Source organism: Taudactylus pleione, unplaced genomic scaffold, assembly GCF_031769625.1.
Source record: "Taudactylus pleione unplaced genomic scaffold, aTauple2 ptg000757l, whole genome shotgun sequence".
Lineage (NCBI taxonomy): Eukaryota > Metazoa > Chordata > Amphibia > Anura > Myobatrachidae > Taudactylus > Taudactylus pleione.
In genome coordinates this window covers 5073247-5099996 of record NW_028285159.1, presented here as the reverse complement: position 1 = coordinate 5099996, position 26750 = coordinate 5073247, and the positions used below count along the sequence as shown (strand labels likewise).

Below are 26750 nucleotides of genomic sequence, written 5' to 3'. Positions count from 1 at the left end.
TGACATTCCCCTGACCCATATGTCCCTGTTTCATGCTTCAAGTTTAGATATTGGTTATTTTTATATGGGTGCATCTGTACTTTGGAATTTTAAATTAATTAACTGGTAAGACAGATCTTCTTCAGCACCACTTTTTTAATCCCTACAATGGCTTCCTGTGCCTTCCAGAATCCAATCAAATTACCCTGTGTACATAATCTCATCTCAAAATAGTCTCCTTCTTAACTTTTAAGATCTACCTCTGACCTGTACCTTGCATTGTCTATGGCAACCGCCTCTTATTCCTGTGTGCATGACCTACTGTGCTACTATCCACCACGCCCAATGAGACTCTCACACAGCCTTCAAATTAAACAGATTCTCAAAACCCATCTCTTTATTAGAGCTTACTCTGCTCCCACCTATACTACCACACTAATGCCCCCTCACCACCCTTTGCCAATCTCATGAGCAGAGCACTACTTACCATTTGTTTTCATGGCTGCACTTGTATGTCCCTTTTTTATGTTTCCTATATTCCCCACTATGGAGCACTGTGGTGCCTACAAACCACCAATAATAAAAGTATCCAACCAAGAACCGGTAACCACTCATTGGAAATATAATACGTAATTATATAGTTAGGAAAATAAATATAGATTTTGGTGATAATACAAGAAATTGATCATCTGATGGTGTGATCTAAACATAAAGACACAAAGGGATGGAATGAAAAAACTATTTCAGCGAGCATGTGACATAAGGCATCACCTCACAATCATTTAGACAATTAATCACAGTCCCAAACATATGCAAATTAAGAGGACCCGCTGCTACCAATTTCTCTCTTGATAAGAAATTGACTTTGGTTTGGCTCTGATACTCCTTTATTTTAATGCAAGCTGATACATTCAAGTCATTGCTGCCAAGGAAACATTACTTGGCAATGCCCCTGAACAAGCTAAGCTACCATTCTAAACCAAAGCAGCATCAGACAGTGGAGACGGAGATCCCCAAGACCCAGCATGGAACATGTTTTGTTTTTAATATTCACTCTCTCCCACTATGAGTCTTTGTTTAACCTGGCTCCTGTGCTCACTCTCTCCTTGCATTGAAAAGGAAGAGGGGGAATAAAGAAAACACTATAACGATCCAAGCAGAGCTCATGGGGCCATTTAGGAAAGTGGTGGTGGAAGAGGCCTAAGCCCCACTGGATTTTAACTACAAAAAAGGACAAGGTTATAGTATATTGCTTACCCGTAGTTTATATACTGCCAATTTAGACCCAGTCAGAGTCTCTCTTCCCAAACAAAAGAGCCAGCGATGTTGACTGAGTTCAGAGACCTGACGCCAAGGGAAATGAAGCGGGAAGAAAAACAAACAACAACTTGGGAGCTCATTTCCATATTAAACTGTGGTGCAGAACTGTAGGGAATCTCATTTCACATGAGTCAATGCCCAGATTATCCCAGGACTAGAAAGATGCTGACAGCTATACATAGTGTTTTCAGGCAGGCAGTGCTTGTAAACTAAGTACTCAATTACACATCTAACTGTCTTCCAGCACAACAAAAACACATCAAATGGATGACATACCCTTACATTATTATATGTTCTTTCTTCAAAGAAGAATTCTGGCAACAAAAATGTTCTGTTAATGGCAGTATTTACTGACTATCCAGCAATCTCTATTTATTTTCAACAGCACTAGGCCCTTTCACATAAGAGTGCATTATTGTAATATAGTAATGTTTCTATTGTAAATGAGAAGTGGTTATGAGATTCTTACTCCACCTGATCATACAAATGCATGGGACCAGACTGGTTGTCCTTAATTCAATGTTATTTGTTCTGCTATAGCAGGGATTTTAACCTTTTTCAACTCGAGGCACACTATGCAAGATTTTAACTTTGCCATGGCACACTATCCGGCGATGTGGAGTGCATGATCAATGAAAAAACATACACAATGGCCCCCACATAAAAAAATACACACACATTGGCCTCCATGGGAATAAAACACAATACATTGGCCTCTACAGGAATAAAACTCACTACATTGGCCTCTACAGGAATAATAGACACTACATTGGCCTCTACTGGAATAAAACTCACTACATAGGCCTCTACAGGAATAAAACACATTACATTGGCCTCTACAGGAATAAAAGACACTACATTGGCCTCTACAGGAATAAAATACATTACATTGGCCTCCAAAGGAATAAAAGACATTACATTGGCCTCCACAGGAATAAAAGACACTACATTGACCTCTACAGGAATAAAACACATTACATTGGCCTCTAAAGGAATAAAAGACACTACATTTGCCTCTACAGGAATAAAAGACACTACATTGGCCTCTACAGGAATAAAACACATTACATTGGCCTCTACAGGAATAAAATATACTACATTGGCCTCTACAGGAATAAAACACATTACATTTGCCTCTACAGGAATAAAAGACACTACATTGGCCTCTACAGGAATAAAACACATTACATTGGCCTCCACAGGAATAAAATACATTACACAGGCCTCTACAGGAATAAAACACATTACATTGGCCTCCACAGGAATAAAATACACTACATTGGCCTCTAATGTTAACTGTTCAAAGTTATTATTCATTATAATTACTATTATTATAATAATAAAGAAAAAATGATTGTTAGTCTTATTTATTAAAAATAGTTTCAAGGAAAACATGTGCTTTAACCCATTTATCTTAAGAGATTAGATTTCACTAGTTGAACTGCGGTAGATAGAAAAAGCTAATATGTGATTGATTGCTATGGCATAATAGTGGCAGCAGGTTTCTTTATGTACGTATGTTATTATAGTTATTAAATACTCCCTGTAATGCTTGAGTAATGCGGCCTTGTCCAGGGCCGCAACTAGGGGGGCACGTGCATCGGGTGTCAGATTTGAGGGGTAGCCAAGGAGATGGTCGGAGACATGGCCACACTGGCCATCTGACAGTTCCTTTTTCCCGAGCCACGTTCTATGTCTCTGCCCCCTGCCTTCCACCCAAGTCGCGTCCCAGCCCCTCTGCCCCTTTTATTCCATCTGGGGGGGGAATTACTGCCTTGCCCCGGGTGACAGAAATCCTAGTTTTGGCGCTGACCTGTCTAGCAGCCAGGGTGATATTGTGTTAGTTCACTATTTTACTATAACTGCATGTTGGAATCTTACGTTTATCAGCATAAATAAATCATATACAGAGATGGTTGTAGAAGCAGGTTACAGGACAAGACACTTGGAACAGGTAAGGGCAGCGGGCAGCAACGCGTTTCGTCCCGTTCCTGGGACTTCTACAAGCTAAAGCTTTAGTCAGTGATTGACTGCACAGCCGGTGAGACATTATATCATCTCTACCTTGCCATTGCTTAAGACTTTGAAACCGGTCAGTACCTTAAATCTTCTCAGCATTTGTGTGCCCGGCGGGGGTTAACACTTTAAGTATCCAAAAAGTCATTAACTGTTGCGCTATACAAGTTCCAGATTATTTATCATAGTGGATACTCAAACTGATATATTGTCTGCACACAAGCGGTTACATTATTTCAAGACTATGAATTAATCAACAAAGTGTGTCAAAACGCTCTTATATGTCTATTTGGAACTTTTCTATACAAGAATTGTCATTCCTGGTCTTACCAGCACAATATTATTATCATCATCTGTTCATCAGCTAGTGTCTAATTTTTATTAATTTTTATTTATTTTTATGGTCTCAATTCTGTCGGTACTTGTGTTTGTTCTTGCTATATGTTATGTTGACCTATTTTATTATTATTTCACATGCAGTAATTGTTGCTAATCTATTAAATTGCATTATTTATACGTATCTGGTTACCAGCGCGGTGTGTGTGTTTTTATACATTTGTTTAGTGCTTGTGGGGTTGCAATTGTTCCCCTTTTTTTCGCACCGCTACAGGTCTATTTTTAGATACAGGTTTCAATGTGGTATCTAAGCGCTAGGTATTTTCTGTGGATAGATTCAGACACATCTGTATCACCTCTGGCCATTCAGGTTTTCAGCTGATATAGGATTGGGCTATACAATGTTCTACTAATGTGTCTTGTGGAGGATCCAGATAGCTGTTGACATGATGGCTTTACTGCTGAATAGATAAACTATATATAATTTATTTCTAAGTAAAATCTTGAAAGCTGCATACAGTATAACTAGTTTATTCCTAACTCATTTGCAAAAGATCATGGCAATGACAAGGCAATGTGAAGTGTTCTGCCAGTGGTGGATCTCGGTAAGTTTATAATTAAACAATATGTACTAGTCATCAGATATGCTTAAAAAAAGCCAAATCGGCCATTTAAACTTGCATGTGTGTTTACAGCATTTAAGTTGGTAGGAAAACATTTTGTGTGTGTATGTGGGTGGGTGTTGGGGAGGAGATCTTAAGAATGTGCCTAAGATTATAACAAACTTAAGTAGAACTGGGGATGATTATAAGTAACATTCAGAGTCCTATAGAGATCATTTTTGAGCCAATGGTGGAAAGTGCCTTATCATCTGCCCTCCCATCCCTAGCGCATCTTGCATATTTTTGCACTATGCATGCTCTGGAGCGGAGTGCAGGCAAGTATAGGTAGTGCAAGTTGTGCACATTACGACATGCATCTACTTTTACGACTAGCTGTACTGTAATGGGCCGTCCTCACTGTACGCCTGTTAGGAGGTGTATCCTTTGCAAATAGTATAGGGTAGGTGCAAGTGCTCACTAATGATGATGACGACAAGTAGCAAATAAGGTGTACATGTAGGGACAGTAACATTGCTAGATGCGTACAACCCTGCATGCGACCAAATTAAACATATTTGTTCGGAATCTGTATGATATGCCGGCTGTCGGGATGCCTCCTGTAAGAATACTGACAGCGGCATCCAGACGGTTGGTATCCCGACGGGGCGGGTAAGTATACCCGCCGGTCAGCTGACTACATCCCATTTGTTCTATGCATGTAGTTTTGAAGCAACATACAGTATATCCAATTTACTATCATCAGGCCATATGTGTTTTAATAACGGAATGTAGTCAAAAGATCGACAATGAAAATGTCGACATTAATAATGTTGACACCACACTGCTGACAATTATGATGAAGACATTGTTAAAATGTCAACAGTCAACATTGTTGGAATGTCATCATAACGGTTAGGCTGTGGGCGGGAAGGTTAGGCTGCGGGGTGGGGAGGTTAAGGGTAAGCACTTTAGGGAGTTATGGGTAGGGATTAGGGATAGGGGAAATTCTCACTGGAACACCGGATAATCACAGCTGTGACCTAGAAGTCACAGTCACGTGACCGCCGGAAGCCGTGCTGTACTCACTGCGACCATTGGGAGGAAGGTAAGTCACCGTTGAGCCACCAGGGATGAATGTCAACATGGCCAACATTGATATTATGACCGTCTCGACATTCTCATGTCGACATTATGGCTGTTGACATATCATACTACACCCCCTAATAACCCATTTACCCATTTATTATTGGACACAAATTCTTGTAACATACTAATATAAATCATCTTGCACCAATCAGGGTAAAATATTACACCAAATATTAATGAGTTTTATATTAAGTTCAATAAAATGTTTAACACCCAAAGCAAAGATGTCAAAGTGTGTATCAGTTGAGATGCCAACGCCGGAATCCCGACAGCCGGCATCCTGACCGCAAGTATAGCGGCCCTGGTTAGCTTTATTGATGTGGGGGGGTTATGTTTAGCCACCAACGGAGGGGTTAGGGTTGGGTGAGGTAAGAGTTAAGCTGCGGACAGGGGGGGGATAGGTTTAGGCAGCAGCAAGGGGGTTAGGTTTAGGCACTAAGGGGGGAGGGTTAGGTTTAGGCACTAAGTGTTATGGTGCGGGGGAGAAGGGTTAGGATGCAGGAAGAGAGGGTTAGGGTTAGGAGGCGAAGGGGGGAGGGTTACAATACTTACGGAGACCCTGTAGGGATTCTAATCATGGGGAATGCCGGTGTTTTGACGGCCGGCATCCTGACTGCTGGCCTCTCATGCCTAACCCCTGCGAAAGAGTCAGGCTACATTTGAATGCCACTGATTTAGCCAGTACACAGATTATTATCCGTTATTTGTATGGCATCACCAAGTGTCCATAATGTTGTACAGAGAAACAATAAAGGTGAAGACACAACCGATTCAATACCATACAATAACAGCATGCCAAATAACATAATGAATAACTATAGCTTACCTGGCATAAGCCACTGATGCATGTGTCCAAAGACTCAGTGTAACACCGAGTGCCATCCAATACTTTAGGAGCAAGTTCCACAATAAGAGATGTTCCTTTAGCTTGGCACTTTAAAGAACAGGGGTTCTCAGGGTCATTATGAATTGGAAGCCACTCCCTATATTGTCCTTGATATTTGACATCGTTATGAGCAGAGCACTGCTGAGCCCGAAAATCTCCCGATTCTGCTGGACAATCCTGTCAGAGGGGAAAGTAAATAGCTGTATTACATGGAGGATTAGAACCCTAATGTATTATAATGTTACCTAGTAATTAGCAGACTGATGAAAAGCTTACCCATGTAAGTAAAACAGGAAAGTAAAAACAGACACAGGAATCCGACACTCCTAAGTATCACTTAAGGTGCATACACACGTAACGATTTTTTTAACGATTTAACTATAACAACTTTGTTTTCATTCAATCGTTGAAAAAATCGTTCAGTTTCTGAGTTATAACGATGAACGATTATCGTTTATGCGCGTTCCTGTTTGTAGTTTGTAGTTCATTCTGACTGACCAACTGAACTATTTTCATTAAGGGAAGTTGCAAAAATCGTTTGTAGTTCAAAAAATCGTTCATTACACTTTAAAAAATCTGACAGATAATCTGACAAAAAATCGCTCGTAAAATTGTTGGTAACAAAATCGTTGTGTGTGTATACAGCTTACACATACTGTATTGTAGGGATCGTTCTCATTGATAAGACCAAGCAAAACAAGCACTAACCTAAGTCATCGGTTCATTATACCACATGCTAAGTGAAAAGTGGATGTAGGTTGACTTGAAATATGTCTAATTATAGTTGGGAGCATTGGCGTGTGCAGCACATTTCATTAGGGTGTACACATAGAAAAATATAGAAAGCAATACTCTGTACTGAGGGGAGTATCTAACGCTATTTTCATATTTTTCAATCCCTCCTCTCACACTTAATATACAGAAAATAGTGATCAACATACAATACCGGCCACCTACTTTAAGTCTTTTTGCAACAGTTGAGGGAAATGTCCTCACCAAACAATTTTGCTATGGTCAGTTTAAGCGGATGTCATGAATCATGAAACAATGCACCAAATATATTCTATATTTTTCTTAATATATTTGTCTATCCCTCAGACATCAGTTTGTCAGTGTCTAATGTACTTTAATCCTTCATCAGGGAAGTGATTATCCACTTTGGATGCCCCTGTGGAGCAAGCTCTTTGAGCACGCTAATTGGCCTTTTGCGTGAATATAGGCATATCGTCTAACTCTGTATCAAGCCCCAAATGTAATAACACAACAAATATGAATTTCCATGACAATATTACTATATGAAAAAGATTATGTGGTACAGCTAAGTGTTTATGTTCCGTTTTTATAAAATATTCAGATCATTAATATTTCAAAATGTATATATATATATAAATATATATATGTATATATATATATATACGTACATACATATACACACACATACATAGACACACATTATATACATACTAGCTGATAAACCCGGTTTGACCAGGGTAGACCCTAGACATTTACTATTTCCATTTCCACCTCACCACTCCAATAACACATTTATCCTTCACCTCTATAGTAATGCATCACTGCTATAGTTAGACATAACCTTCCTTTGCCTGTGTACTAACACATTCCTCTCCCTCACCTCTGTAGTAACACCTATCCCTCCTTCATCCATGTTGTAGCACTTTCAACATTCCCCTCCCTCACCTGTGTGGAAATACAATCCCTCCCTCACACCTGCAGTAACACATTACCCTCACTCACACCTGTAGTAACTTATTCCCCTCCCTCACCACCTCAATACATTACCTCTGCTCATCTCTGTAATAACACATTACCCCCACTCACCCATGTAGTGACACATTCTCTTCACTCACCCCACTAGTAAAACATTCCCTTCCCTCACCTGTGTTGTATAACAACCCCTTCCTTCACCCCGTAGTAACACATTTGGCATTCCACTCCCTCACATGTGTAGTAACACATTTTCCTCCCTCACCTCTGTAGTAACACATGCCCTTCCCCCACTATTCAGCAGCACTTGTGGTGACAGTTGGTGTTTGAATTGAACTGTGCTGCAACCATGATGAGTCAGTCAGACAGGGCATTGCACAGGGGAAGGAAACATTTTAATCCTTCTCACCCCCTTAGGAGTCACATTTAGAAAAATCTCTTCTTAGTGGGTACCTACGGTCACAGAAGACAAATACTCTCCAATGTTACTAGGTCTAGATAGATAGATAGATAGATAGATAGATAGATAGATAGATAGATAGATAGATAGATAGATAGATAGATAGATAGATAGATACAATGTCTATGCCTGGTAGACATAATATAAAACAAATTCACAATATGATACTTGGATTAAAATACGTAAACTTTCCCCTTAAGGTTTTCTTATTATCACTCAATATCTTCTGGAAAAAATAAGCTATTATAAATGCAGCAGACATAAAAGGTCACATTATGCAACAGACAGGGTTCGGGAATCAGATCACAGAGAAAGACACAGTGGAGTATTCTGAAATATAATTATTGTTCGAGGCTTAGGACAACCCTATCCAAGCCTTCTCCCTATGGAATATAAAGCACAACATAGATGAGTTCATGTTTACATAACTGTTATTTAATTTTTACTATGATGCGCTCGGCATCAGTCCCTAGGAGAACAGATCAATTCTTTTCCATCTGGAGCACTGACTCAATTATATTGCTGTAATTAGAAGCACTGCCCAAAATTCTGATTTATTTCATACATGTGGGTGGGAAATAAGAGACATCTGCAGTGTACAAAATACACATTAGGCATTATTTTATTCTTCAGGGTCAGTGAAAGATAATTTTTTATTCTTCAAATGGCTAAATCCTCTTATTGGGGGAGATGTACTAAGCTCTAGAAAGTGATAAATTGGAGAGTAATAAACTGCCAACCACTCAGCTCCTAGCTGTCATGTCACAGGCTGTGTTCTTAACGATAAATCCCTTTCTCTGAATCCATAGGGGACACTGGAGTATATACAATGGGGTATAGATGGGTGATGAGTGGAGCCTGGCACTTTAAAATTCTTCAGAAGTCTAGTTAACTTCTCCCCCTCTATACCCCACCAGAACTCAGTTAAGATTAACTAAGCCCAAGAGGAGATGGATAAAAAAGGCAAGAGAAGAGGGAGGAACCAAGTAGAAAATCGACCAAACACAGCGAACAAATTTGACAAACTCAGCTGCAGCTGAAAAACTCACCAAAGAAACACTGCCACAAGGAACAGAGCTGGGAGGGCATCAAGTGTCCCCTATGGATTCGGAGAAAGGGATTTATCAGTAAGTACCAAAATCCTATTTTCTCCTTCATCCACTAGGGGACACTAGAGTATATACCATGGGGACGTCCCAAAGCTGACCTCCCTGGGTGGGAAGGCGCTGAGCACTGGCAGAACTCTTTGACCAAGTTAATTTAATGGTCACCAGAGAACAATTATTAGAGCGGAAAAAACTCATGAATCAGTAGGCGAAATACCACATGGCCAGCCGACAAGCAGAAAAACACTGCCTGACTACCCCTGAAAACTCACTGAAAACACAGAGTAACAGAGAGCACCACCAAGACCCTGTCATGTAAACAATATAACAAAACACCAGAAAACATAACTATATCCAGGAGATGCAGCTGTAGCCGACCAAGAAGAACCACAAGGAAGAACCACCTGAAAAGGCCATCCAGTTACATGGAAGCCGGCTTCTAGCTAAGCACAAACTGATCACTAGGATCCAGATAGGGAGTATGATTGGACAGGACCACACACTCTGACCTTACCGAGCGAAGGTAGAGCCAACCACAGAACTGTCTCCAGGATAATCTATGTAGATCAAGGAGAAAACGACAAGGCCGGAACAGCCGAACCACGTCAAGACAAAATAAGTGACAGGAGACTTGCAATGATATGGAAAAATGCCATCAATACCAACTCTTTGCACAAGTCAAATAGGAAAAACATATATTAGGCCATCCTAGCTCCTCAAAACAACAAGGTGCTACAGCCACACTAGAATAAAAAAACAGAATTGACAAAACCTTAGTGAGGATGAACCAGCCCTCCTGGAGAAGGTCATGATCCACTTGCAAAAACAACCAGAACACCAAATACCATACTCGGCAAGGCCAAAGCAGAGTTACTAAGAAGATTGTCATGAAGAAGCTTAGAGAGGTCCGAGGGCCCCTACCATCGGACATCTGAGGGAGGACAGGGATAATTGGTATACACCCACTGGGAAAACACCAACAAGGAGTACACTTGCAACTATAAAATTAATAATGACACCTGCAACTAGGATCACCTGTGAACCAATAAAAAGATTAACGACACCTGTCCCCAGAGGGACCGAAGAAAAGGATTAAGGAAACCCTCAAGACCAATAATAACAAAGGCAGGTAGCAAAATATCATGCCCCCCAGGAGTGACATGTAGCGCAGGCAGAAAGGCGTCAGAGCCCAGAGATCCCAATTCTCCTTCATATTGGAGAAAACCAAACCAGAGGACAACCAAACCTGGAAGAAGACAGGACGTCTTCAGTAATTTACAGAGCAAGGAACAGAACGACCAACAGGGTAATAAGCACAAAACAGAGCAACTCAGGGAAGGTGAGCCAGATTAAAAACCAACATCTCCAAAATCATCGTAATAGGTTAATGGTGCATACACACGGTCAGATTTTTCCTTCAGATCTGAACGATAAAGATTTAAAAATGGCTCAGTCGTTCATATCTGAAGGAAAGTCTGACATATCTGACATGCCTGAACGATGGACGATGAACGATGCGCGTTCCCGTTTGTCAGATAATGATATCTGACACCTGATGTGTTTGCAGTCAGACTTGGACGATTCCATTCATTTTAATGCAGTCAAAAATCGTTAAATCGTTCAAATCGTTCAAAACTTTGGTAAAATCGTTCAAATCGCTCAATCGTTCATCTGACAAATCTGACAAATCTGACCGTGTGATAACTCTCCATAAAAAGGGAACAGACAGTCAAAAAACCAACCGCATCCCCTTAGAAACAATACTCACGCTCACTACACTGAGGAGCGGAGTACTACTGCTCTGCCACGGAGGTGGTTTGTTTGGACACCTTAGTACATTATTGCAGTTAAACTAAAGAATGATCCTTGACAGAGAAAGCTTTTTTCCCCCCATGAGGAGTACTGATGCCCCTGTAAAGAAGATGTGGCGAACCAAGGGAATACACCAGCATAGCTGACACAGCCCTCATGCATTACATGCACCATAGCAGTGCGCCTTGCAGTGGAAAAGCTGACAGAATGATCCAAAACACACAGTGTACGTCTGACCTGGAGTATAGGTCCAGAAAGGAAAATTAACGGCTGAAATAGGACCATGGACGCATATGTACCATAAGGACGGCCTATCGTCTGAGAGATGAGTTAATAAGAGATAAGTGGAATAATATGGATAATTATGCACTATGCTAAAATGGATATAACTCCATAAGGATATATATAGCAGATACAGAACCTAAAATCCCTTGCTAGTCTGACCAGGTCTATCCGACCTAGGGGATAGACAATAATAGTGCAACCTGATGCAGTAGGCTGTGGTCGCCAGGACAGGGCAAGCATCGATTTATAAGAATCAAATGAATCAAAGAATCAAAGGAATTTATATATATATATATATATATATATATATATATATGCTATAATGCTAAACTGATGAGAAAAAGGTGTGTTATCAATAACAGATGTTCTGCTTTTACAGCCTTTTAGGTGTAATGTCAAAAAAGGTAAAGGGATCTGTGTCAAGAGTGCCTGCCTAGAATGTGGAGCCAGTTTCTTACCTGCGAGCGACCAGGAACCCTCTGGTACTGACGTGGATTCTACTGACCTCTAGACAATGCTGCAGGCACCAGCAACCTTCAGCAGATGGAGTAACACTAGGCTTCGTAGGTGGTCTGAGATTCTACACTCTACTGTACATCTTGGTTTTGGATACTGGAACCACTCTCATAAAAGTTGTTCCCTCGGTAAAAAAAACTAGCAGGGCTGTTGGTGGAAATATGAATGGTCCCACTAAGGAGCCACAGATCATAACTCACAGAATACTACCATGCAAGGACAAGAGTTCCTTGAGCGTAGAAAATAACTTTCCAGCTAAAAAAACTGGGTCAAGGAGAGACCAGACTTCCTAGTCTCAAAAACCTGAGAGTGCTCTATTGGGGATGTACTTCTACAGATAGAATGGGATTGAAATGCCGGTTCAAATCCCAACAACGGATGCCCGACAGGATCAAGATCCCGACAGGGGCAGGTAAGTACCCTAATCTCCCCTGTCCCCCCCTATCCCTAACCATCCCTTAGTGGTGCCTAACCCTAACCTCCACCCTTAGTACCTAACCTACCACTGGGGGTGCCTAACCCTAACCCCCCCTAAACTTAACCCTGCCCCAGATTTACCTTCGTTCTGGATGGCATCCTCGCCGTTCTGGCATTGGGGTTATGATAGGCTGCCTCGTTCGGGTGTTCTCCCTCCCAAATGCCAAAAAAAAAAATCAATGTGTTTTTTTTTCTGTGTGTGTGTGTGCGCTGAGCTGAGATTTGCATAAACATTTTCAAAAGGTGAAAATAGAGGATATGGTTTAAAAAATAGAATAAGCTGAAGCAGCTAAAACTGCGTTCTTTGATTATAGTGTCCCTATTCCCAGTCCCTACGCATGGCCCCTGAATTTCAGCGAGTCAGAGGGACAACTCCATGCAACTGTATTCCAGAGTGAAGCTGCTCCTCCTGTAGCCCAGGGCTGAAGATGCGTAGGGGGTGTGGTGATGATATGGACTAAAATGGAGCTCACATCCACTAAAGTGGACAATGAATCCCCAATCTAACAGGGAGCGCAGCTGTAATTTATACACAACCCAGGATGGGATGACGATATAGGCTTGGGTGATGGTATAATCTGGGGTGATGTATACATCATCTTCTTCACACAATATTAACTTGTCTCCGCTGGAATCCACCAGTACAGGTCTTTCTCGTAGAATTTGTAGTTTATTTTGATGGACATCATATTTTCCACATTTTGGGGAAGTAGTCTCAGGCCGATCACTGACAAGGTTCCCGGCTGTGCTGAAAACTGTTTCTGAGTACACACTGCAAAGGCAGTTTTGTGTAAGGGCCTCCAAATTGCCTCTTTTTCTGCCAGTAGTTATTTACATGTTTCTTTTTCTCTTCAGATCTGTGTCCATTGGGAAGAAAAAAAAAAGTCTTCATCCCTCCTGGGATGAAAATCCACTCCCAGCAGCAGGCATGGCGCTCAAGAATTCTCAAGAAAGACACAACATAAGACTTAAACCTTAAATGTTGCATTTGCTGCTCTGTTCCGCTTGTCCACAATATCTGCTCCGGTTAAGAGGACAGTGGGTACAATGGCAGTTTGAACTGAAGGCCACTAACCTACTATGTTTTTTTAATGTCCCTGTACAGGTTGGGAAATGCTTTTTGGAAGGTTTGCAAAGGATTATTTAACAGTCAATTGTTTTTGGAAAGCACTCTTCCTGTTCCCTTTCTGGGATGAAAATCCACTCCTAGCCAGGGAAGCAGGCGCAGGATTCTCAAGAAAGACACAACATAAGGCCTTAAGGGGTAAATTTAATTTACTAAAGAGTTTTAGAAGTGAGTTTTAGAAGTGATGTTGCTTGTTCATAGCAAATAATCAGATTCTAGCTATTATCTTCTAGAAAGTGGTAGGTAAATGATGTTAAGTAGAATCTGATTGGTTGCTATGGGCAACATTACTTCTAAAACGCACTTGTAAAAACCCTCACTTTAGTAAATTAAATTTACCACATAATATCTTTGCGCTGGCTAAGTGGCAGTTTGAAGGCCACTAACTAACTATGTTTTTTTTAATGTCCCTGTACAGGTTGGGAAATGCTTTTTCATGTGGAAAGCACTACTAGAAGTCTTCCTGGTCCCCTTCTGGGATAAGAAAATCTACTCCCAGCAGCAGGCATTGCGCTCAAGGATTCTTCTGGGGCAAGGACTGATGTGAATGAGTAAAGTATTTTTTTTGTAAATGCCTCCTCCCCTCCCCTTTTCCCTCATAAATTTACTTCGGAATAAAAAAATGAAATTAAACTTACTACCAAACCCTTCCTGTCCCTGCCTTCAACTGCATACATAGGCCTCTCTTGAATAATAAACACATTTGTTTCCTGATGTGCCATGTTGGAAGTTGAACTGCCACGTGTTTGTGCCACCCACTGCTGCCGCTTAGCTTAGTCAGCCAGCTAGTTTGGTGCAAATTTTGGGCCTAAACTGGATGAAAACAGTATAGTGAGCTGTGAGGTGGTCAAAATTGACTGGAAACGAGTGGAAATGTTATTGAGGTTAATAATACTGTAGGAACAAAAACATGCCCATTTTATATGATTTTAGCAGTTTTTATGATCTTTTAAAAAATTCAGATCCAATAACAAAAAACAAAACACAGAGGGCCGGTTTTGGCAAAACAAAACCAGATCCAAAGCCAGGGGAGATCCAGATCCAATACCAAAACACGAGAGTTGGCGCACATCTCTAATCTTGTGCTGTGTAAATGTGTACCTGGACACATCTATATGTATATACAAACATATGTAATCCAAATACAAACCCATATACAATAAATATACGAACACATATATACAGTATATATATTAATACATACATACATACACACATACAGTTTTGATGGTGATTCAATAAATATCAGAGACGATGGTCGTAGTTCCTCGTAAGGGGCTCAAATCATCATATTTTCCACACAGTGTATGCAAAAAAACCACAAAATGTTCTTAGTGAAAAAGTGGCTAAAAAACAAAACAAAGGGCCAAATGTAATAGGTAGTCTGCTTTGGTAAATTGCGAGTTTGGTGCTAAACTCGCAATTTTTCACAACTCTCCAATGTAATAGGGTGTCTGTTCACTAAAACTCGCATTTTTCAGAGTTACTAAAACTCTCCATTCTCAAACTCGCATCCAGATGTTTTCACATTGAAAACAATCAACTCGCCCAATGTAATAGAGTGTCTGTTTCAGACTCGCAAAAAAAAGTTTACCAAAAGTCCCCAAATAATAGACCTGCTTCAGGCTAGCGAGTACATCCTGAGCAGGTCAGATTAACACAGAAACATGCACATATCCATGAGATATGTACATGTTTCTGTGTGTACTTATGTTAAATGTTTTTAAATAAAAAAAAAAAACGTGCACCTCCTCCCCAAAAGCATAACCAGCACCGGGCTTTATAAAGCCTGTTCTGGTTCTAAAAATACAGGGGCCAAAATGCGTAGGGGGCCCCTGTATATTAAGAACCAGCACAGGGCTTTGTTGAGCTGGTCCTGGTTCTGGAAAATCAGGGGACAAAACAAGTAGGGGTTCCCTGAAAATTCCAGAAACAGCACCGAACTCTTTCTAGCGGGGGGATAATGCCACAGCCAGGGAAAACCTTTCACCGGTTTCCCCGGCCAAAGCATTACCCCTGACCGCTAGTCAGTCCAGGCCGGGGATCCCTGGGGAGTTGGGTACGCCCCCAATAAAGGGGTACCCCTCTCCAGGGCACCCCAGGCCTAGACTGATAGCCCGGGGCTATCCCCGGCACCCTAGGGCGGTGGGTGCCGGGTTGATAGTGTAAAGTTATAAAGCCCGGGGCTGGTTATGCTTTTGGGGAGGGGGTGCACATTTATTTTTTTTTACACACACAGAAGCCATCACGGATCTCACTGATCTGTGATGGCTTCTCTAAAACTCGCACCTTTTAATGCTACTCGCATTAAAAGGTGTTAGTTTACATAGTCCTAAACTCGCCTGCACTCGCAAATGCAGTAGCCTCGAGCTGAAAAGTTCGCAGGCTATTGAATTTGCGAGTTTCAGTACAAACTCGCACTTTCTAAAAGTGCGAGAAAGTGCGAGTTTGTACTGTTACTAAAACAGACTACCTATTACATTTGGCCCAAAAGGTATTTCCAATAAAACAACGATTCCCAAGAGGTTTATAAACAGAACGTACCCCAACTTACAACAAAGCAAGTGGGGTATATTCACATCTGGGTATCTATCTTCCCACTCCAAAGTTTCAAGAATTAACTGGCCCGAACAGCCATTGGGAAAAAAAAAATCAATATTAGATGCGTACCCTACTTCAACGCATAGTGATATATCGCTACTCATCAAGGTTTCTTTTTTCTCATTCCTTCCCAATTTTATTGAATCACCATGAAAAACTGTATAAAGGACTGAGTACTGTATTGTTCACCTTTATAAACTATTTTTAGGCCTGTTATATCCAGTGCCATCCCCTGCCCAAGTTTTTCTTGTATTTATATGTTAGTAAGAGTGTGGTGACACGCTTTTCTCTGTGTGGTGGATTGGCAGCAGGTGTTGCGCACTTATAGAATTGCTTTTCTTGTATTACATATATACATACACCTATTCAGTGTCAAGTCATAGTAGAGATATAATGCTGCTACTTTCATTGGACCTGGCCGTAGGCTGTAGTATGGTAGTTATAATATAAACACGAGGAGCGCTCGCTAAAGGGGTTATGCCGCCTTTCTGCATTTAAAAAACAGCGGTAATCTAAGAATACTGCTGTTTTCACAGCATTGCGCTCACCATCTTTTAGATGGCGAGAGCGATGCAGTCCCCATTGACGGCAATGGGGATCCGGCTGTGCCTTTCCAGCTTCAGCGAAGCCTTCCAGGCACTGCCGGGTCTCTGAGTCATGCACATGCGCAGAAGGACCGTCGTGCATGCGCATAACACTGGAGCCCCGTTGCTGGCAGCGTTACCCTGCCACCAGCCCAGCGGAGGACCTTGCTGAGGATGAGGACTTCGCAGGACCTCGCTGGAGGGGTAAGTATTAAATACTAGTGTCAATTTAGTTTGTATCACAGTGATATTAGACGAAAATTGCCACTGGTATTTTCATTTGTTTATAAATGGGGCCCTGTGGGAGGTAGCCACCGCTAAGCCAAGCTACTAAGTATTCCCACTGGGCTACCTACACATGGTTGCTGTCCTGGCCGTGGTGGGTGACAGACGTCTCAGCCAGCAAAACGGAGCTCGCAGGTTCCTAGTATAGGAGGTCTGCACCTCCTAGCTGCACTGACCAGCCTGTCCCGCTAATCGAGAAGGCTGGGGACTTAACCGCTCTTGTCTCTGGAGAGCGGTGGACCGCAGGGAACCCGGACCCAGCCACAAGCAGCTACGGCAGGCTTCTATGACAGCTTCCCGGAATAAAGAGTGCGGGCAGAAGAGCAGCGCAGCATGGGCTAGCGCTCGCTTATAAGATATGGCGGGAAGGGCATCTGCACTGACCACCCTGTCCCTGCTAATTGGGGAAGGCTGGGGACTTACCCGCTCCTCTGGAGAGCAGCGGACCATGGGGACCCGGACCCAGCCGCAAGCAGCTGCGGCGGGTCTCCGCTGCACGAGAGTTCTTTTTAAATCATTTTCTAACCTGACCAGGATCTGAACCTAGGTCCGCCGGGAGACCCGATGCAGCTTTCAGACAGACTCACAGTCACACAGGATAAACAGAATCCGAGGCTTGTAGAGCACCCATCCCCCTGCACCCAACTGGTGCACGGTTTGGCATGCGGGGACCCTGATACAAGCCACAGGCAGCTGTGAAGGGTCTCACCAGGATCCGTTGACCCTGTGGCTCCCGGGTCCCGGACACTAGCCAGAGACAGCTGTGCCAGATACCGCTGGCGGCTCCCACTATGCAAGCAGACTGGTGCAGCCAGCAGTCTGTCTGCTTTAGACAAATAAAAAGTAAAGATAAATGAAGAAAAAAACGGCTAAGGACGGCCCTGGATGGGGTATAGAGGGGAAGGAGCCAACTACACTTCTGAAGAAATGTAAAGTGCCAGGATCCACTCATCACTCATATATACCCCATTGTATATACTCCCCTAGTGGATGAAGGAGAAATGACAGTTAGGAGCTGATTGGTTGTTAGTTTATCACTCTCCAGAGCTTAGTACATAGCTGCATATTTGTGCAAGTACTTTACAATTAATACAAGCTCTTATTTTTATTATGGATGTGCGCAGACCCCAGTGTTTTTGTTTTGAATCTGCATCTCCTTCGTGTTTTGGATCTGGATTTTTTTTTCAATAACTGATAAAAACTGCTAAAATCACATAATTTGGGCTTTTTTGTTCCTACATTATTATTAACCTCAATAACATTAATTTCCACTCGTTTCTAGTCAATTTTGACCACCTCGCAGCTCACAATATTGTTTTCATCTGGTTTAGTCCCAAAATCTGCACCAAGATAGCTGTCTGACTAAGCTAAGCGGCAGCAGTGGGTGGCACAAACATGTGGCAGTTCAACTTGATGGTTCAGAATATTTTTTTAAATTAAAGGGCAATGCTATCTGTGGGCATAAACATTTCTGGACATTTTTGGCATTCAACAACCACATGTCAAAGATTGCAGCAGTTGTGGCAGTTCAACTTCCAACATGGCACATCAGGAAACAAATGTTTTTATAAATTCAAGAAGTCTGAGGGTGTTGGAGTATGTATATAGTTCAAGGCGGGGAGAGGAAGATTTCATTACAAGTAAATTGAATGTAATTTTTTGATTTCGAAGCAAATTCATGAGGGAAGGGAGAAGGGGAGGCATTTCCAAAAAATATTTAAATCATTCATATCAGTCCTTGCCTCAGAAGAATCCTTGAGCGCTATGCCTGCTGCTGCTGGGAGTGGATTTCCATCCCGGAAGGGGACCAGGAAGACTACTAGTAGTACTTTAAAAAACAATTGACTGTTAAACAATCTTTTAAAAGGGGGAGCAAGTATGACAACAGTCACCCAGTTGCACAGCGGATCACTGACGCCATAACATCTATACTGGTACCAGATGTGCTTCCAATACATTTCCATACTTGCCTACCCTTTTTTTCTCCTCCCCGGGAGAAGCCCGAGAAGGAGAAGCAGGTGGGTTGTGATGGGGGTGGGGCCTGACGGTTTGCGTCATTAAGCCCGCCCCTTCACGGTATTGGTGCGATTGGCACAAATTTAAATAGGGGTGGGGCTAAATGAAGCAATTCATGTAGAATTGCGGCATTAAGCCCCGCCCCTATACAGGGACCTGTGATCACCACGGAAATTCTCCCCATTCTGCCCACTTCACTGGGAGAAGTGCCTACCCTTCCGGGGGTGCGGGAAGTTGCCCAAAAACATTAACCACTAGCCCACACACTCTATCCATATTGAGAGCTGCACCTGTTGTGTATGTGATGTGAAGTGTGCAAATTAAAGCAGGTAATGTGTACAATGTCAATAGCGAGCTCAGCATGCAGCGGCATTGAATAGAAGCGAATGATGGTGGGGGGTGGTGAGCCATACAATGAGCTCAGTGAAGTTGAATAGTAATGTGTGATGGTGTGGGGGGGGGGTGAAGGAACTTGGGTGGCCATACACAGAGAGGAAGGGAGAAGGGAAGTGCAAAGTAGTGTATTTTAAAAGTATTAAACCTGACATGATCTCTCTTTATGAAAAACTTGCCCCCTGTTATGTGTACAATACAATGGGCCTGATTCAGACCCACTCGCGAGCGGCTGTCCGCTCGCAAGTGGGTCGATGGTGTGCACTGCGCATGCGCACGACGGAGGGACCTCCGTCGTGCGCATGCGTGAGACGCGACGAGCGAAGGACTTTCCTTCGCTCGTTGTGTCTGATCAAAGGGGGCGTGCTGTCGATGTTGATTGACAGCACGCCCCCTTTGGTGGGCGTGCCGGGGGCGTGCCTCCCAGACGAGGGCATTCCCAAGGGAACGCCTACCGTCAGAAGCCGGCCCCACTGACATCACTAGTGATGTCAGTGGGAGTGATTTTGGCTCTGATAGAGCCAAAATCACTCTGGGCCTTGCGGTTGAGAAACTCAACCGCAGGCTCCGGCTCGCAGTGGCGATGGTCGCGATGGTCAAGACCATCGCGACCATCAACCTGCACGCTCGTATAGGCTGTGGGTGGTGACCCACAGCTATATGAGCGTCCAGGAGGACGCTCCATAATTATGGAGGTGGGCCCTGATTCAGAGCGAGCGCTTTGGTCAGAGCGTCCGGCTCTGAATCAGGGCCAATGTCTATTGTATAGCAGAATTGCCAAGTGGTGGGATGTCGAGAGAAATGTTTTGAGTCTAAGGTCACAGGAGTGCTGTGTGACTCAGTAGAACCGAGCGTCTTTTATGCGTATTTTTACCCTAAAATGCATCTTATTAGCCCAAGCAGCTTCTGCTGATTAAAATCATCAATTCGCATTGCTGTGTGATTCAGACGCATTTGAAGGTTAAAAGTCGCATAAAAGAGGCTCACGCTACCGAGTCATGCCTTATTAGTACAGTACATGTAAACACATTCATCATGTCGCAGTGAAAGCTGTGCATGCCTGTGACCCCAGTCTGAGCCCACGAGACAAATATATATATATTTTTTATTATTATTTTTTTTCACAGTACAGGACTCACACACATACTTTACTTTTACTTTATTACACATTCTTCTACAGTCCTGATTCCATGACCAAAATGCTATACTATAGTGTACTAAATCACAGCTTCTGTCAATCATCGGCCGGTGATACAGAAAATGCATTGGAAATCTGACGCATGTGCTGTGTAGTTTAGGAAAAGTGACACCTGGTGGATAAAAAGTTGTATTACACGATACGACTTTTTTCCAGTGCTACACTACGTTCCGTTAAGAAACATTCTGTGTGGCGCGACTCAAGGCTACTGCGTGGCGTGAGATGCATGGCGCGCTACATGGCTGTATAAAGCAACAAACTAGCTGGGCACATCTATAATGTGATGGTCTGGGGCTGCTTTGGTGCTGGTAAAGTGGGAGATTTGTACAAGGTAAAAGGGATTTTGAATAAGGAAGGCTATCACTCCATTTTGTAACGCCATGCCATACACTGTGGACAGCGCTTGATTGGAGCCAATTTCCTCCTCCAATAGAACAATGACCAAAAGCACACCTCCAAATAATGCAAGAACTATTTAGGGAAGAAGCAGGCAGCTGGTATTCTGTCTGTAATGGAGTGGCCAGCGCAGTCACCAGATCTCAACCCCATTGAGCTGTTGTGGGAGCAGCTTGACCGTATGGTATGCAAGAAGTGCCCATCAAGCCAATCCAACTTGTGGGAGGTGCTTCAGGAAGCGTGGGGTGAAATTTCTTCAGATTACATCAACAAATGAACAGCTAGAATGCCAAAGGTCTGCAATGCTGTAATTGCTGCAAAAGGAGCATTCTTTGACGAAAGCAAAGTTTGAAGGACAAAATTATTATTTCAAATAAAAATCATTATTTCTAACCTTGCCAATGTCTTGACTATATGTTCTATTCATTTTGCAACTCATTTGATAAATAAAAGTCAGTTTTCATGTAAAACACAAAATTGTCTGGGTGACCCCAAACTTTTGAACAGTACTGTACTTGCCTACTTTTGGAAAAGCATTTCAGGGAGATTGTGAAAGCAACACCTATAAGCACAGAGGTAAAGTGGGCGTGTACTGCTACATCTGAGAGGCGTGTCATAACATTGATTTACGTCCAAATGTAAATGAGCCCCAAAGCAGTCAGTAAGATCTATTTATTTGTTGATGTAAACACAATGATACTTTTCAGAACATGCATGTAGCCATAGGGATCATTGTGCCTTATAACCAATGCAGGGAAATGATAGTAATGACCCCATTTGAATGTCTATATTTCTGGGGAGTTTTTATATATAGCAGCTTCATAATGGGGGTAAAGTGCAATCAGGGAGATTGCTAGACTAAGCATTTATATCCTCAGGATATCACAGATATCATGTATCCTCACCCATCAATTCAATTACAATCCTCTCATCTCCCCCTCCCTCTATCACTATCTCTCCTAACCCCCTCATAATGTCCTTACCAACAGTACATTAAGAATATAAAGATAAATATATCTATATACTCATGATACAACTTTAACTAGGTGTGTGAGAATATAGTCACATATACCAAAACAATCCTTGCTTTTTTAAATAATACACAATGGTCTACTGCTCTTATAATATTACCACTTATGGGCAATGCTGACATATAGAATAACATCTCTACCCATACCCTATGACAGAACAATACAGGATTAGTCAACGTAAGGATTATCCAAAAGCTGTTTATTCTGTAGTGAAAATCCACACTTGGGATGACTATCTCATGTTGATAGATATATATATATACATACATATACACAGTGCATCTGGAAAGTATTCACTACGCTTCACTTTTTCCACATTTTGTTATGTTACAGCCTTATTCCAAAATGGAATAAATTCATTTTTGTCCTGAAAATTCTACACACAATATCCCATGATGACAACGTGTAAAAAGTTTTTTTGAGATTTTTGCAAATTTAATAAAAACAGAAACACTAAGAAATCACATGTACATAAGTATTCACGGCCTTTGCCATGAAGCTCAAAATTGAGCTCAGGTGAATCATGTTTCCACTGAAGGGTGAAATGCGCATTCGTCAGCAGAGGGTATCCCGAAGTGTGCGTACCGGGTCCCTACCACTTAGCAGCAGACTCCCAATCCTCTTGCACGCTACCTATTAAGTAAGGTAACTGACACTCTCTATTTTCTGCCATAATTCTCCTCAGATAGTGAGGGTTAACCTCACCAAGGGAAAAGTTTCCTCATATCTGAAAAAGAGTCTTCTACTTCTATGCCTCCTAGAAGGGCATCTAGCTCTGACTACTGAGCATTCACAACATTTAATTTGCACATGCCCAGCTAGCATTGCTGGATTTGAATAGAATAGAGGCTTTCCATTTCCATCCTCATTTTTTTATCTCTTAACATTGTCAGGTATAAATGTGGCAGATAAGAGTGGACATTTGCAAGAAACTTTTACCTACTATGTGCATGTTTAAAGGAGTACAGGGAGAATAACCATAGCCCAAACTGCTGTGAAACATGAAGCTGTAATACTACTACAGAGTATTTATATATATATCTTGCATCTCCAAATAATTTTTGTATACACACAATAAATACTTTTATGTATATTAAGATATTTTCAACCAGGTATATTTTAACTAATTGTCTATGTTTACAACTGGTAATACTGAATAAATCCCTTGTTATATAATTGGTTATATGAAGGTAGTGCATGACATGCCATTTCTGCCATTTCTTCTCTCCCCCTTCTCTTTCTGTACTCTGACGGGCAAATGCTTAAAAGCAGATCATCACTTCAGTTTGATACAGGCGCTTTTCAGAACTGTTTCTATATCAAAGTAAAACATCCATGTGGTGCGTGCAATGTGCTCTGTAAGTAAGATTTTCAAACCTAATATAATGTACATGATTATGAAGTCTATTCAAATCAATGTCTTGTATGCCTATTGCGGATAATCCTGTTGTCTATCAAACCAATATTGCCGCCGCACAAGAGCTGTTCTTCCGTGATATTCGCCACTATTTGAAAAGTGTAAAAAGGATATGACATAAAAGACAGCTACAAAGCAAACTGGTGGATATTATAAACACTGTTGGGACATCTCCGCTGTGAGACATACTTGTTACAATTTTATGTATATTGTGGGTGACATTTACTAACACTTGAATATCAGTACATAAGATTTCCAATACCGTGGAATTTTGTATCACCAGGATAGAGATTTATGATTTTTTTTTAGCATTTTTGTGTTTATAGTATTCTTGTGGAAAGATTATCTTTCTCACCAGGATACTACTATTTATGGGAAAAGGGGGCCTGGACTGCACAACCTAGCTCTTTCTAATGGGATGTGCTACCTAGCTGAGACTTAGGGCCAGTGGCGGGCTGGGCCGGGGGGCAGGGTGCCATCTACCCCCCATGCCGGTACAATTCTAGGATTTCAGGGCCGGCAGGCACTGGCAGACAGCATAGGATGCGATGCTCTGGCTCCCGTGCTGCTGACCCGAGAAGAGAGCGATCCGATTCAGGTAACAGAGACTAAACTAAAATGGCTGCCCCCATATCAGGCTACAAAAAGATGGCCGCTGTCGACCAAAGGGGAGCCAGGTTTCCCTGCCCACAATTCCAAGTGGCTGGAGAATGAGAAAGGGGGCGTGGCCTATGGGGGGAGTGGGAAGAGCCGAAGAGGAGCTGAATGATAAAATATATTTTTTTAGGAGGAGGGAAGAGATGAGGAGTGCCTGCTTCATGTCTTCTACACCCATACCAGGTAAGTGGAGGGTGGAGTGGGGCATATAAATGTAGTGTCACAGTGATATAAACGTTTTGTTATTTAAAATATGTGTGTGTTGAGACTGTGGACCTCAGAGTCGTTCGTTGCGGCCACACGGTCGTACACCACCGATGTTCGCTAAACTGCGCATGCGTAAAGTTCACAATGCGCGTGCGCAAACTAGTTGCTACGATCAGAAATTTCTCTCTCCTTGAACACAGCCAGGTCGGTAGTTTGAGTGACAGAATGAGGCGTTTGTGGGTGGTAACAGGGGAAGGTGCTTGAAAACGGGGGAGTGGAGATCCGAACGCAGGTTGGCCTAATTATGCGAACGGCGTTTTATGGGAGTGCATAATTAACAAAGTAGTGTCATGGCACACGTGACATGGGTGGTTTGTACACTGACCTGATCGTAGTGCTTAAGAGAGGGTATGGTCAACCTTAAGCTCTACGACCAGTTCCGATGGTTACCGATGGTCTCGATTAATCCTTATATGGCCGGAGATGACGTGTAATGCGTACGAGAAGGGGGCGTATTTTTTGTCTTACGGCCGCATCCTCCCCTTGGTCGGCCAGCTAACGATCCGATCTTAAGGACGCAACTTGCGAGTGCATCATTTGCATATCCGGCCCCTTTTCCCTTCCGACCGTGCGGCCGCAACGACCGACTCTGGGCCTGACTCAGAGCCGCTCGTAAGTGGCCGATCGTTCGTTCCGAGCGATGTTTGCCTAACTGCGCATGCGTACAGATCGTAATACGCATGCGCGAACCAGTCAGTGCGGCCGAAAATCGTTTGTTCGCTAAATAGCGAATGCCTGCTATTTTGAGTGACAGGAGGAGGCGTATGTGGGTGGTAACAGGGGAAGGTGCTTGAAAACGGGGAGTGGAGATCCGAACGCAGGCGTGCTTAAAGGTCAAAATGGGCGTTTTATGGGTGTGCATAATTAATACAGCAGCATCATTGACCACATCACTGGGTTATTTTATAGTCAGAACTGCTCGCATGATTGCGGTAGGAAAATCCAACCACAAGAATAGCGAGCAGTTCATACGCTGGTCGATGTACTCGATTAATCTAATAAATAGCGGACATGACGCAGGATGCGAGCGTCCAGGGGGCGTAGTTTTCCAAAAAACGACCGCATGTTTGGTTCGCTCGTTCAGACCTAGAGGCGTGAACAGACCGCAAAGAGCGAACGGTTCATTTGAATAGCCACCCCTTTTTTCTGAACGAGCGAGCGCAAATAGCGTCCGGCTCTGAATCAGGCCCTCTGAATGAGGTCCTGTATGTGTGTGTGCTAAGTGTGACTGTGTGTGTGTGCTAAGTGCGACTGTGTGTGTGTGCTGACTAAGGCCCTGATTCAGAGCCGGACGCTCTGACCAGAGCGCTCGCTCTGAATCAGGGCCCACCTCCATAATTATGGAGCGTCCTCCTGGACGCTCGTATAGCTGTGGGTCACCACCCACAGCCTATACGAGCGTGCAGGTTGATGGTCGCGATGGTCTTGACCATCGCGACCATCGCCACTGCGAGCCGGAGCATGCGGCTGAGCCGCAAGGCCCTGAGTGATTTTGGCTCTATCAGAGCCAAAATCACTCCCACTGACATGACTAGTGATGTCAGTGGGCCGGCTTCTGACGGTAGGCGTTCCCTTGGGAACGCCCCCGTCTGGGAGGCACGCCCCCGGCACGCCCACCAAAGGGGGCGTGCTGTCAATCAACATCGACAGCACGCCCCCTTTGATCAGACACAACGAGCAAAGGAAAGTCCTTCGCTGGTCGCGTCTCGCGCATGCGCACGACGGAGCTCCCTCCATCGTGCGCATGCGCAGTGCACACCATCGACCCACTTGCGAGTGGTCAGCCGCTCGCGAGTGGGTCTGAATCAGGCCCTAAGTGTGACTGCATGTGTGTGCTGACTAAGTGTGACTGTGTGTGTGTGTGCTGACTAAGGGCCTGATTCAGACCCACTCGCGAGCGGCTGTCCGCTCGCAAGTGGGTCGATGTTCTGGACTGAGCATGCGCACGACGGAGGGAGCTCCGTCGTGCGCATGCGCCAGACGCGACGAGCGAAGGAAAGTCCTTCGCTCGTTGTGTCTGATCAAAGGGGGCGTGCTGTCGATGTTGATTGACAGCACGGCCCCTTTGGTAGGCGTGCCGGGGGCGTGCCTCCCTGACGGGGGCGTTCCCACG

The 26750-nt window shown here is 43.1% G+C and overlaps 1 protein-coding gene across 2 annotated transcripts in view; it reads right to left on the bottom strand.

Annotated features, from left to right (window-relative positions):
* LOC148477034 (ADAMTS-like protein 1) overlaps nt 1-26750 on the bottom strand; it is a 372270-nt gene that overhangs the window by 220716 nt on the left and 124804 nt on the right. For both annotated transcript variants that reach the window (XM_088457315.1, XM_088457316.1), the window contains exon 4: nt 6226-6462. In XM_088457315.1, the coding sequence (XP_088313441.1) occupies nt 6226-6462 (237 nt within the window). The remainder of the gene's footprint in view (nt 1-6225; nt 6463-26750) is intronic.